The sequence below is a fragment of the Rissa tridactyla genome, chromosome 3 (assembly GCF_028500815.1).
Source record: "Rissa tridactyla isolate bRisTri1 chromosome 3, bRisTri1.patW.cur.20221130, whole genome shotgun sequence".
NCBI lineage: Eukaryota > Metazoa > Chordata > Aves > Charadriiformes > Laridae > Rissa > Rissa tridactyla.
In genome coordinates this window covers 45,630,099-45,643,672 of record NC_071468.1, presented here as the reverse complement: position 1 = coordinate 45,643,672, position 13,574 = coordinate 45,630,099, and the positions used below count along the sequence as shown (strand labels likewise).

Below are 13,574 nucleotides of genomic sequence, written 5' to 3'. Positions count from 1 at the left end.
ACCGCCTGCCCGGGGCGGCTTTGGAGTCATCCCCGCCCAGGGGTTTCCACGGGAGAGGCCGGGCTCCCCTCAGCTCCCACCACCCGGCACACTCCCGGGACCGGCCGATTCCAATGGCGCGTCGGTCGCCGCGACGCGACACCGCGAAAGCCGCCATGTCAGGCACCGTCGGGGCAGGGCCTCGGGGCGGGCACCTCCCGGGGCGCCGCTATGAGGGGCGAAGCAGCGGCGGCAAAGCCCCGCGCTCCCTCGCGGGCAGGAGGCGGGGGCAGGGCAAGGCGGGGCGGGGCCGGGCCGCCGGGGCAGGGGCGGAGCGAGGCGGGGGGCGCAGCGCGGCGCTCCCGCCAGCCGGGCCGCGTCGTGGGGGGAGAGGGCGGAGCACGGATCCCCGCCATGTCCAAGCACGTTTTCCTCACGGGACCCCCAGGTAATGGGGGCAGGAGGAGCCTGGGGAGCAGGGCGAGGGGAGGCGGCGCCGCCGCCGGGGCCCGGCCCAGCCCGGGATGGCCTAGCCAGCCGCCCTGCGCGGGGCCGGCAGGGCTGTAAAGCGCTTTGGGCCAGGGGAAGGAGCCGGTGGCGGTCCCCAGCACCGGCCCCGGGCGTGAGGGAGCCCTGGGAGCGCCTCCTGCTGCAGCCGGGCCCGGCAGTTGCCTGCGAGGAGACCCCGGCTGCCGGCCTGCAGGCCTCTAGCTGCTCCCCTCCCCGGGCGTCGCCAGTTGAGGTCAGAGCTGCTGCCTTCATTCACCTGTTCCTAATGAAGGTCCATTTTAGCTCTCTGCGCCGTCCCCTGTCATGTCCTTTTCCAGGTGCTACTGCTTTGTCGCTGGCCCCTGCCCTGAAGTTCAATATTGGGAGGGAAAAAAACCTCCTGGACAACTAATCCTGCTTCAGTTAAACTGCAGCCATTAGTAATTTCTGAGCACTCATCTTTTCTGTAACTTAATTGTTGTGATTTAGCACTTCCAGTCAAAGTAATGTTCGGTTGTAGGTAATAATTGGTATTCCAGATGGGCAGGCCTTGACTGAAGTGATGGAGTAGTTTATCATGGTAGGGGAATCTGATTATTGTGGAGGTAAAGTGGTGTAGAGTATGAGGGTTGAACTACAAGGTTGATAAAGAAATAAACCAGTTATTATGATTGCAAAGCTTTCTTTCGCTGTCTGGAAGTAAAGTAGTGGGCCTAACTCTCCTTTTGGGGAACCTTTTGCAGATACCTGTCTTGTCTGGAATTAATTTAAAACGCTACTCTAGGCTGAGATAGCAATACCTTCCACCCACTTAATTCTGTTTTTCCATCCACTGAATAAAGGCAGCCTTCCAGAAGATGCAGAGCTTCAGCCTGCTTAGGCCTTGTCTCCGTTCTTTTAGCTGAAACTGAGTGTGCTGTTTTGATTAGCTAAATGTATAAGTTTAAGCTTTCTTAAACTTAGTTTGAGTTTGACTTAGCTTTCTTTGGCAGTTTACTGAATGAAGGTAACCAAATTAGAGATAGCAAATCTACTTAGCCAAATTAGTATAAATTCGTTTATAGAGACAAGGCCCAGCAAAGATGGTACATATTGATGGTGCCACATTTGACATTTTATTGTTGTTCAAATGCCAGGAATCCCTTTGGCTTCAATTTTTAAAAGCTTGATTAATAGTTTGACTAGATGCCCTTGAAGCCACAGAATATTTTGCCATTGATATTGACTGTTAAGAAAGTAATTCCTAAATCTGCTTAAAATCTAAGGGAGGAATTTGGTATGTGCATGTTGAAGTTATTTCTGTTGGCATCTTTAGGCATCTCACATTTGGTCTATATTCCTTGTCTCCAGGAATTTAAGGATTTATTCTGCAGGAGATTTTCTATCTTCTGATTTTTTTTTTGACAATGATTAAAAATGAAGTGTTAACACTAAATTTTGTGAGAGGCAATAAAGTTGAGTTTAAAAGGAGATTGTCAAGGGATGTACTTGTACAATGGCAAAGGAGAAGAAATAGCTCCTTTGTGGGAACTGAGAGGATGTCTGAAACATGGCCAGTGTTCACCTTGTAGAAACTACATCAGACTGTGTTAGGAGACATCAGGTGGCGAGGGTTTTAAGGATCTGTTTTAGGGTAAGAAAAAGGATTATAGGACCACAGGATAATTCATGTGAGAAGGGACTTCAGGGGGTGTAAAGAAGAGTCAGCTGTGAGGCCAGACCAGGTTGCTCAAGGATTTATCCCGTCAGATCTTGAAAACCTCAAAGGATGTGAAGACTGTACAGCTTCTCTAGGCAACCTGTTCCAGGGCTTGATTGTCCTCACAAGAAAAAAGCTTTTCCTTGTATCTAGTCAAAACCTCTGTTGCTTCAATTACCATAAGAAGCGTGTTTTTGTTGTTGGAAATACTTTTTGCCATGTAGGACCCGACATCTCAAGGGCACTGAGTGCTTCCTATTTCTAGGACATCAATGGATGTAGTATGTCCCTTGTGCCAGTTAGGCTCCTGGTAATAGCAGTCAATTTTGACCTTATGATCTAACACGGGGATGAACTCAGCTCTGTTCTTGAAAAGTAGTGAATAGCAGCAGCAGAAAGGGAGATTCATCAGTCAGTCTTCCAGCTAGCTTGGCTATCAGTTGTGTAACAGTATGGCTCTGCTGTATTTACCTGCCTTGGGGCAAGCTTTGTGGCCTGCCCATGCAGTAAGCTAACAGGTTTTGTGGTAGTCTGGGATGTTTTTACCATTCTGTAGTGACTCCACTGTAGGCATACTTCTTAAAGGCTAATAAAACATTACAGTGTCAGTACAAGATGAACTTTAGAAGGTTTTTTTGCTCTTTCCTTTCCTAGCAATTACCAAAAAAAACCAATTTGCAAACTTTAAAAGTAATCAATGTTCCTGCTAAACTGAATCATTACTGTGGTGTTTAAAATGGGATAATAGTGGAGAAGATGATTAATCCTGTGTGCTTTTTATTTCCTCTTTATTTTTAGGGGTTGGAAAGACAACTTTAATCCAGAAAGTCACTCAAGCTCTAAAATCCTCGGGCATTCCCATTGATGGATTTTACACAGAGGAAGTTAGAGAAGGTGGCAGGAGAACAGGATTCGATGTTGTCACTTTGTCTGGAAAACGAGGACCTTTATCTAGAGTCAGGTACTGAGGTTTTAATAGCTGTAAGTGGCTTATTGTTTTTTACTTCTGCTCCAGTCTGTCATCATGTTAAATGCTCCTCCAGAAGGTGATTTCCAGCACGCATATGGCTTTCATGGTCGGGTTCTTTGAGAATGACACTGCGTGACCTGGCTGATAGGGTATGTGGACAGTGTCTCTATTGCATAGTGAAATATTGAAAATGTGCTAGAGAAGGGTATTCTCTCTTGCTGCTTATTCTACACCAGATAGAGAGGAAGCACTGCTGAGCCTTTTATTGTGAGGCTGAGTCTCTTAGGGATACAGTCAGTAGCTTATTGTAGGCAGGTAGGAAGTTGGTTTTGTTTCCACCAGCTAATTTATGGGGACAGAAGTAGAAAATAAGAGGGAAATTGCATATAACATTGTTTTAAAGAGCCACCGACTGGCCCACAAAACCCACATGTGAATTTTAAGGAAAAGAGGGTTTCAGAGCCCCGCTAAGGAGGGGGGGGGGGGGGGCTCTGAAGTGCAGAGAGGCTCAGTCTCTCCTGATTCACTAGGCTTAGCTTTTCACACTTTGTGCAAACCTTAGTCTAGATCCAAGTGTGATGTTAGCACCTCATTCAGACTAAATAATTTGCATACTGCTAATAAAGGAGGTTCACCTAAGATAGTGTGATGCAGCACATGCAAACGGAGTGTTTTTCTAAGGTTGTTTAAGGGTTTTGCATCCCATACTGAGATTTGGGCTACTGCTGTGATGCGGTCTGTAGTGTCACATTACCAAATTCAAAGATCTGAACTGCAGGCATGTAATTTGATTTCAGTGTAAATATACCTGCTGGCTTTTGGATACCATTACCCTTCCATACAGTGTTCAAATTTGAGCTCACATAGTTGTGAAGGTAGCTTCTGGTATATTTATTATCTTAAAGTATGCTATCTGCAATGTGACTTAAAGCATGGTTTACAGAGTTTCTTTCATTTTGTTAGAGGAATTAAGGGGATTTGACTTATTAGGATAATTTCTCATAAATCCATTTGAAATGACTGCAGTGAATTCTCACTAAACTCATTACTTCGAAGGAATTGTGCATTTAAAATATCTCTTTTTCAAATTCAGTTCTGATTCTTCTACTTCAAGACGTGAATATCGAGTTGGACAGTATGTTGTAGACCTTGTTTCATTTGAGCAGTTGGTTCTACCTATGCTGAGAAATGTGAGTATTCTATGAAAGCTGCTGAAAAATGGATGCTTTATGATAATTAGTGTTATTGGAAGACCGTGCTAGAGCAGTAGGTTTTGGTATGAATAAATGGCCTGTTTCTTGGGTTTTGCTGATTCTGATTGACTTTTAAGATCAGGAAGCTGGAGGGGCAAATCTGGTTTGTTCTCTGGTGCTTACTGTGGTGTTTGAGAAGTCACAATCCCCACTCATTCTTGATGTGACATTGTCCTATGAGCAGGCCCTCCTTGACCTGAGAGACAGTAGATAGGAAGTTCCTTCCTATGCCACTGTCTTGTATATTGAAAAGTAAACAAAATGTAAGAGTGTCTTACCACACAGAACTGGATGGGGTCAGTGAGTCCAAGAAAAAAGCTTTTGCTGCTGCTCCTCTTACTTACAGCCTTTTATTCCCTGTTGCTCTGATTCCCATCTTCTTCCAGAAGAAGCATTTGTTTCTTGAATCTAGTGGTTATTTTTGATTACCACTGTATAAGTACCTGGAGACTGGTAGGTTTTAACTGATAATAGCAGTCTAATAATTTGGGATTTAGCCTGCTGCACAAGGAGTGCTCTGGTGTGACAACGCTTTCCTCACAGTTTTTTTTCCTATCCTTCTCCTAATATTTTGTTACAACTGTGCAAGCAATATGGTGATTATCTCCCTTTTTCCTTCTCCTCCCTCTCTCTCGCTCCAACCTTTCCCCTCTCCAAAATTACACCAGAACAGATCTGATTTTGGCAATAATATATGACAAATGGTGTGCAGCAGCTGCTGAGCTGTACTACTAAAAAAAAATCCTATTGTGATTTTTCTACACTGCCGAAGCTCGAGGGGCCAAGGAAGACGGGACTTCTTAATGAACTTTGAAAGAACAAAAAAACCAAGGAGGTACAAGGAGCAAAAACAAGATTGAGGATCTGATTCTTGTTTTTGTCAAGGAACATTAAAGTCTGAGTAGGGAAGCAAAGACGGGGGCAAGGGAGAAAGGAAATACTAATAAAATGGGACAATTTTTTTATGATTAATTGCATGGTAAGTTGATTTACTACGTTAGTAAATAGAAGGATTGTTTAATAAAAAAGACTTCATTAAGCCAGCACTGTACTCGGAATCCTTTTACTGCTGCATTAATGTGAAGTCCAGGAGAGATTGTGCTAGAAGGGTGTTAGCAGTGTTGAATTTTTCAGGCTATTTCTTTTTCTGCAAGAAAAGAAGAGTGAAGAGAAGAAGAAAAGGGGCTAGCAGGGTTGGACAGTGCATGATGCTGTTCTCATTGAAAGCCCTGCTAATCAGTTTTGTGGAAATGTGGTCATGCATGTAGGTGGCACAAAATAGGAGAGGAGGAGAGTGAGGAAGATCGTAGAACTGAAACAGGAGAGTCATAGGTATGGTCTGGTTTAATCAGGGAGCAGCACGGCAGGGCCATGTGCCCATATAGTTTTGAGGACAGCTTCAGCTCTTAAGGCTTGAGTCTCGTTGACTCCAGTGAGAACAGGGGTAGATCCTACAATGGATGATCTTTCTGGTTCTGGAAACTTTGCCAGGCAGGACTGAGGATTTTTTTCAAAGCAAAATGCTCTGTTTCTCAGTGTGTGACCTAGTGACTAGTATTGGCTTTTTAGCTCACTGATCTATGAAAGGATTTTAGATAAAACGGTTACTCAGCAGGGACTTAGCTTGAAAAGGTTTTAGGATGCACGTTATACAGTTCTTCCACTTTCCCAGAAGCAAATACTTTGCCTTCACAAGGGAAGACATTTCAATTTTTCTTCTTTTTTTTTAGGTTCTGTATAATATGTCTGGTATTGGTATATATTCATGGATCTACAGTGATGTTTTGACTTGAATTGATTTTCTTCTTACTTCTGTAAATAATGGAGTGCAATTCTCTGTTACTTTTACCAAGAGAGAATAGGCAGTGCACTTCCTTTTCTGTTGACTACTTCCTCTGCTTTCTGAGTTGCTTTTCCGTCTTGTTATCTCTTAGACTTCCCTGCTGCTCACACCGATCTGCAGCACGGTACTGTTTGTCACAGTAAGCAAACCTCAAATGTGGTTAGTCTTTATTATGGTGCCTGTCCTACAATCCAGGGGGACTATAGAATAAGCTATATCTCGACAAAGAAATGGAAGATGACTGTTGTTATGTGAGAGAGGCTTGGAAACGGCTTGGTTGTTATCCAGATAGCTTTGAAGAAAGCTAGTTGTTCTGAGAGAAATGCTGGTTTTGACCCTCCCTTAACCCAGCTACAAGAGGACAAACTTCGGAATCTAGATTTAGTGCAAGTCTTTTTTTTTTTTTTTTTTTTAAATACTTGTCTTGTGTGGATATTGATCTATTCTAAATGTATAATTTGATGGGAAGGGTGAAGTTTTGAAAAATTGGTGTCCCTCAGATTGATTCAGAGCTGCTAGTAAGCTAAGTGCAGTTCTTAATTGTCAAATAGCTCATATGGGACCATTGTGAGAATTCTGCTTTGAAGGAAAATGATATGTTGATATTTGATATTAAGAATATTTCCTATTGTAGTTGGTATTTATGCTGTATGTATATTCTCATCTTTCCAAAACTCCATGCTGGAATACAAATGGTAGAATGATAGATTTATAAGTCTGTCAGTTACTAGCAGCAGCTTTGACTCTTCCATTTTCCCCAGTATTACAATTGAATTGAGTTTTTTTGGGGGTGTTTCTTTTATTACCGTAGAAGTTATTTCTGTTGCTTGGTCTAAGTTCTGTGTTGTTTACAGTCTCTTGATGCACTTTTCCACAGGTAAATCATGGCAGTGATGCAGAGAAAAAGATTTGCGTCATAGATGAGATTGGCAAAATGGAACTCTTCAGCCAGGCTTTTATTCAAGCTGTTCGTCAGACGCTGACTGGCTCAGGGACCGTGGTACTTGGAACTATTCCTATACCTAAGGGAAAGCCACTGGATCTTGTTGAAGAAATAAGAAGTAGGAAAGATATTAAAGTGTTCAATGTGAGTAACATTAAATATCCTTAAAGAGCCTTCTGTTCTAGGTTGCTGGTTTGTATTTGGCTCTGTTAAAGAACTAATTGTTACTACCAATTGATAGCTGTGGGTAGCTTGTATGAAATAAGTTTTTTAGTTTCCATTTTATTCTTAATGGGCAGGTGTTCACCTTATTAAAAAAAAAAAAAAATCACAGTTGGCAGTTACTGTAGCAGTCTCACACAGCTGGCTTTGCTTGTGAGGGGCTGTAGAAGTAACGATATAGTTGTTTTAAAAGGTTTTCTTGCTGTAGTATTATTGCCATATAAGTATTCATTATTCCTAAGAGTTAAATCTTTTATAGTACAGTCAGATTTAAATTATTTTTTTTTCAGACTGGCTTGCAGAAGTATTAACAGTAATCATATTCCAGAAAAAAAAAGGCAGCAGTGGAGTTTGCAGAAATTATTTCTAGAAGAAAGACACTTGTAAATGGAGTGTGCTTTTCTCTGGAGTCAGTGAACCGATTTTGGAATTCATTATGTTATTTTTACAGACATAATTCTCAGAATATTAGAGCCTCAAAGTGCATTTCTGATCAGTTACAGGGAGGTTCTCAAAAACTTACCACATCAAAACATAGCCTGTTCATAGGAATACGCGCGTGAGGTTTCCTTAACATCTCTGTGTCCTGGAGGCTTCACAGAAACAAGCTAAACGCAGCCCCCGCTCCTTTGAGCTCAGTGTGTACTATTTGTAGTAAAGAATAAAGCTGTATATCCAAAACTGAACTGTGCATCTCTAGAAATTACAAATTCAGTAAGTGGGACTTACACATCCTGGCTTACTAAGAGGGGTGATACGCTGTAGAGCAGCATACTGTTGCAGCCTGTTCTTTATCAGATGCACGTCTGATGCATTCTCATGCAGTGAGAATGCTTACTTTGTTTTCATCCAAGTGAACGAGGAAGGAAAAAGCACTGTCTTGAGACTGAATGATCTTAATTACTGCAGAGAAAGCAAACCCTTCATCTTCTTTTTTCCTCTTCAAAGTGGGATTAATAAAAATGCAGTGCTCAAAAAAGTTCCTCAGATTCTTTTACTTGGTAGTCCCATCATCATCTTCAATTTCTGTTTTTTAAATCAAATGCCAGTTTAATTAAGTACTAAAGCAATCCTAGGAGCAAAGATGAGAGAAGATTCCTTTGCTCATATAAGCATTCAACTTCTATCGCGCCTTTCAGAGATAAAACCCCAGGTTTCCCACTGACAAGTTGATGTGACTTAGTTGTCAGGCTACTGAAGAGGGATGCACGTGAATGTGAATTTTGTGTGACCTGCTTTACAGTGGTAGGGCAGGGGAAGGGGGAACGGAGAATGCCTTGCTGAAAGTAATGGTCATTCGGTGCTTAGGCTGCAGTCATGGCAAGGCAATAGTGTGCGTTTGGTCCTCTCAGGAGCAAATGGAGCGCTGGGAAACAGCGTTTGGCTTTTCAAGGAAGCTTTTGAGGCTTCCGCTGTCTCTTTTTATCAGGTGATGTTCTGAGGGCACGTACCAGTCAGCCCTGCGTTGTTAGCTGTATCAGTCTGCCCATACATCTTTCTCTTAAGTACTGACTAGACTACAGCCAGCAAAAGTCTTCCTGTAAATTTCAATGGAGCAATGTTTCTCTAGCTAAAAAAAAAAGTCACTAAAAAAATGAGTCATCCTATTTGTGCTGCTGAGATTAGGATGTGCAGGTTTCTTTGTTTAACCACAGAGTTCTCTGGTGAATCCGTTAGCCAAAAGCACGTGTGTGAAATGTGTGACGGACTGCAATAGTTCCCAGGTGGCAGAGACCTGCTATGCTGAAGTGTTGTGCAGGAGAGCATCTGTCTCGCTTGCTTCAGTGACACACTACATGCTCTTTCCCAGCTAGTTAAAACGTGTTCATGAGTAAGAACAGAACCTGCCCGTGGGGAGTCAGAGGTGTTACTGTCTGAAGTAAATACTGGATCCCCAGCTATGTTCTCCAAGGGCTGTGGCATGGAGAGAACCTGGAGTGCCCAAATTGTTCATGATCAGTAATTTCTTACTAACTTTTATGGTGCCTGGAAATGTGCAGAAGTAGGTGGCTGCCTTCCAAAAAAGTTCTGCCTGCTTTGTCACTTAATACGGAGTTAGGCTGTGTTCACGTTACTCAGCAGAGTTTTCTTAGCCTTCTCTTAGTGTCACAAGGGCAGTTCTGATGTTGGACACTAAGTGCACAGAGACAGCTGTTTGGGGTTTTACAGTCCGTTCTGTCTTGAAAGCATATTCAGTGTGTGTAAATGGGCCCAGATGCCCTAAAAGCAGTTGAGGATTTGGTCCCAAATGTTTAATTTATTATGTTTAGAGCACTTCACGATAGGAGCTCTGATATTTAACACATTTCTTTCCATTCTTGCCCAATTTCATTTTGCTGAGAACAAAACTTTCCAGTGAAACTACAGAGGCTCTTTTTGCGCTGCCCGGATCTGTGTAGTTTTGCAGACAGTGTCATAAATAGGATCAGATTATCCTTAGCAGCTGGCACATACTCATTTTCTCCCTTTTTCCCATCTATTGATTTTGCTTTCATGAAAGCCATTAGTGAAGTTTGGTTGCATATGCCTTTTAAGAAAGAAAATAAATAGTTAAATGGATCAGAAGAAGAAATGGTTCCATTTGAACAAACTGTACAGGAGGGATTTCCTTGACAGTACATTAACAGTTAGGGGAAGAAAGCTTTTGTCCTCTACTGTTGCCTGCTTGGACTCTAGGTGGTAGTTTCCTTCAAATTACCTAAATGCTTAGTATAAGCAGCATCTACTGTTATTTTCAACTCCCTGTTTAAAAATCTACCCATCTGTTTGTACATTCAGTACAGATACTGGGGGATTTGTTTTCTCTGGGAAAACTGCCTGCACAGAATGTCTCCAGATCTTAAGAGGAGACTTGTATCTATCAACCAGCCTTTGTAAAACAGTTGTGAAAATTTCCCAGCACTTGGCACTTTCTCTCTGCAGCTCTCACTGGACTTCTGGCATGTAGGTATGGAAAAGGCATAGATAAAATATAGTATTGTTTTTGTTGGCTGTGAGACAGTGGGAAGAGCTATTAAATGTTCAGAAGGTCCTTTGAAAGTCAGGATATCAGGACACTTGCTGGGAGATTTAGAGTTTGGCTGATCTATGCTCTGTGCCTTGTTTACCTTGGGGTCTCTCAATAGCTTTACTGAAGAGCAATTCTATTCTTTGTTGTCTTGCCCTCTTTGTTATTGTGGGGTTTTCTGTTTATCTTATAATAGGCTTGGAATGATACTCTATAAACAGCACTGTTTTCAGGCAGATCTTCCCTTTCACTCCCCTTTTTTTTTAATGTCACTTTTTCATCAGTCCTGTGTTGATCTGCTCTCTTGAATTCAAGTGGTGTAGGTGAGACCACCATCTCTAGGTTCTACAGTGTTGGTTTCCAGTATTTGGATAGGATGTCTGTGACTAAACAGCAGTAGGCTCCTAGGGCCGGATTCTTCAGGTAGGACTGTCACCTATTTAAAAATAATAATAATACTTTCTCCTGTTCGCTATTGACTGTCATACTGGAAGGGATACGAACCCTTGCGCTCAGATCTTAAATGCAGCTACAGGGAATGCAGTGAAAGCTTGCTGGTAGAGAGTTTTATGCCATGCATACTGTGTCCTTCCTTGTCAAACAGCATTTCTCAAACTTTGTTAAAAATATGAACACCCTTACTTTTTTTTTGGCTCATCTGTCTTTGTCTGATTTCTTCCTGCCCGCTCTGCAGGGATCTGAACAGTGGGGAAAATTTCTTAGCCTGTTTAAAATGAGGCTTTTGCTGACACTTCACAATGGCTTGTTAACCCTTTCACCACCTCAGCCATCTCCCCGGGTTTTGGTTGAGTTAGTAATGCATGGCACTGTGGGTCACTGGGCTCTCTATCAGGATCCAGTCTATCAAGAAGGAGTAATTAACAACCCCCTTCCTTCCCCCAACACCCCCCTCCCTGTGCTCTGTCTTTTCTGCACCTGGGAACTGAGCTGACTAGCAAGTGCTGGCGTTTGCTTGGCAGTTTACAGTAATCTCTACATGCTGCAATGCAGATGGGCCCAGCAAAAGACAGGACACTGGGCTATATGGATTTTCACATGTACTGATCTTAAAACCCAACATTTCCATGGACCGGTCAACCAAAGGCATACCTCAGTGTGCTATAAAAGCTCCCCAGCATTCTCAAGTAGTCTTCCCCCCCCCCAAGGTGTTTCTATCCTGCAGTGCTAAGGTTTCTCAGAATACAGAGTTGTGCTGCTAAGCCTGTTTTAATATTTTTCATTGCAGATGTTTTTTGACTTGGTCTGTCATCCTAATAAATACAACCCTTTGAAGTACTGAAGGCCTAAGAACTCCACTTTATAGTAGGAAAGTTATATTTGGTAATTGAAAAGGATTTCTAGTAATGACAAAAGTACATACTGGTTCTTCAAGTGATTCTTGTTAGTTATTCAAGCCCTGAATAATGCTGCAAAATACCCTGGGTAATTAGATCAAAAAGATCCCTGAATATTCAATTACATATGCAGGTTTGTGGGGTAAGCTTATTGTGTTCTCAGTAGCAGAAGGTGGCAGGTGTTTGACACTCAACATTCCTCCACTGAGAAAGAAATGCATTTGAATTTCTGCTTTGTTTGGTTTTGAAGTAAACACTGATATAGAGGTTATTCATCAAATTACATCAGTTTTAATTTCTCTTTCTCTAGGTTAGTAAGGAAAACAGAAACAGCATTTTGCAAGACGTCTTGGCAGCTGTGGAATCTTGCAGAAAATGAAGACCTTTTCTTGCCTGTAAACAGTAAAGCTTTTATTTTAACAAAACATTACAACATTTTGTGGATGTTTTTGAGTCTGTCCTTCCTGCTTTATCCCCTGGAGGCTTTCCTGGAGCCTTCAGGGTAAGCAAGGTAAAGCTGGTAATATTCTAACATGTGAAAATGAGATAGCAGGATTCTTATATTCAGTTCACAAGCTGATCCATTCAAAAAAATGAACAGATGCATAGCTAACATCCAGTTCTAATCTGGGTATTTGAAAGTTAGGTGGTCTACTCGGATCCTAGTTATACCACGTAAAAGCAATTAACTGTCAAATCTGTTGGAGATCTTCATCTTTCAGAGTGCGGTGTGGACTGTTCTGCCTAGAAAGCAATTCAGTATCTGGAAGTTAGCCCTGCTGTAACAGAGCAGAACCCTGCCCAAAATGTCTATGCGCTCTGCCTGGTTTATGTAGAAACACCTTTGTTGGTGACCCAGCTTAGGTGTGCCCAAGTGTGTTTCAGTGTGGGTGCTGACCATTCGTGAGGTAGAAGGAATACGCAGATGCTCTGTCCCTACCCCCAGACACCCTTCTCTCCAGTTGCAGTACAAGAAGGGGTTATCTAGAATTTCAAGGAAATTTCCTGTAGTCCCAAGTGACGTTTACAGAATTCCGCTTCAGGAAGAAAGATAACCAACTCTAACCTCTCTTAAGTGGCCCAGACATGTTGATAACGGGGCTGCATTTTGGGTTTATTTTCAACTTTCTGATGGCAATCCTGCCTCGCACCCCCTTAAAAAATTATATATATAAATCTCCAAGTCCATGAAGTTCAGTCAAATCTTGACTTGTGTTTTTTGTGCAGGGTTATTAAGTCAGGATCAACTTAATACTGCATTTGTCTGTATGGGTTTTACAATCTGTTATGTTTAGTGATACTTTTTGTTTGGTTGGGTTTTTTTTCTTACTCAATTCTTTACATGGTTAATGGTGAAATAAGAAGTGTTTGAGAGCATTAGACAACGTGTTTCCCTATGAGGTGTGCAAATGTGTTCAGGAGAAGTGCTATCACTTAATCAGTTTTGCATGTTGTGAAAACAGAATTCCTTCCCAGGTGCACACTTGTTCATTGTGTGATTTATAGTCATCTCTGGCTGTGAAAAGTTGTTAAGAATTCAGTTGTTTCTTAACTTTTTTCTGTTCAGTTCAACAACTATTAATATGAGCAAGCTATTTAAAAGCATTTTCAAATATCTGTTGTATTTATTGTTATCTATTTCTGTGAAACAGACACGCAAAGCTGTAGGGAGCTGCATGGGGAGAGGCATTTTTCCAGGTGCCCTGGAAACAGCAGGCAGTTAAAAGGTGCCATGGCCTTGTACCCTGACTTCCCATTACACTACCATTCTGCAGTTGTCTTAAATGAGGACTGACCTTTAAAGCTAAATAAAA

At 42.1% G+C, this 13,574-nt stretch overlaps 1 protein-coding gene across 1 annotated transcript; it reads left to right on the top strand.

The window, feature by feature from the left end:
* The first annotated feature begins 302 nt into the window (after positions 1–302).
* NTPCR (nucleoside-triphosphatase, cancer-related) lies at positions 303–13,365 on the top strand. Its single transcript, XM_054196780.1, has 5 exons — positions 303–427; positions 2,966–3,128; positions 4,231–4,327; positions 7,111–7,320; positions 12,071–13,365. The coding sequence occupies exons 1-5, from the start codon at positions 394–396 to the stop codon at positions 12,137–12,139; spliced, it is 573 nt and encodes a 190-aa protein (XP_054052755.1). The 5' UTR covers positions 303–393; the 3' UTR covers positions 12,140–13,365.
* Positions 13,366–13,574: the final 209 nt, after the last annotated feature.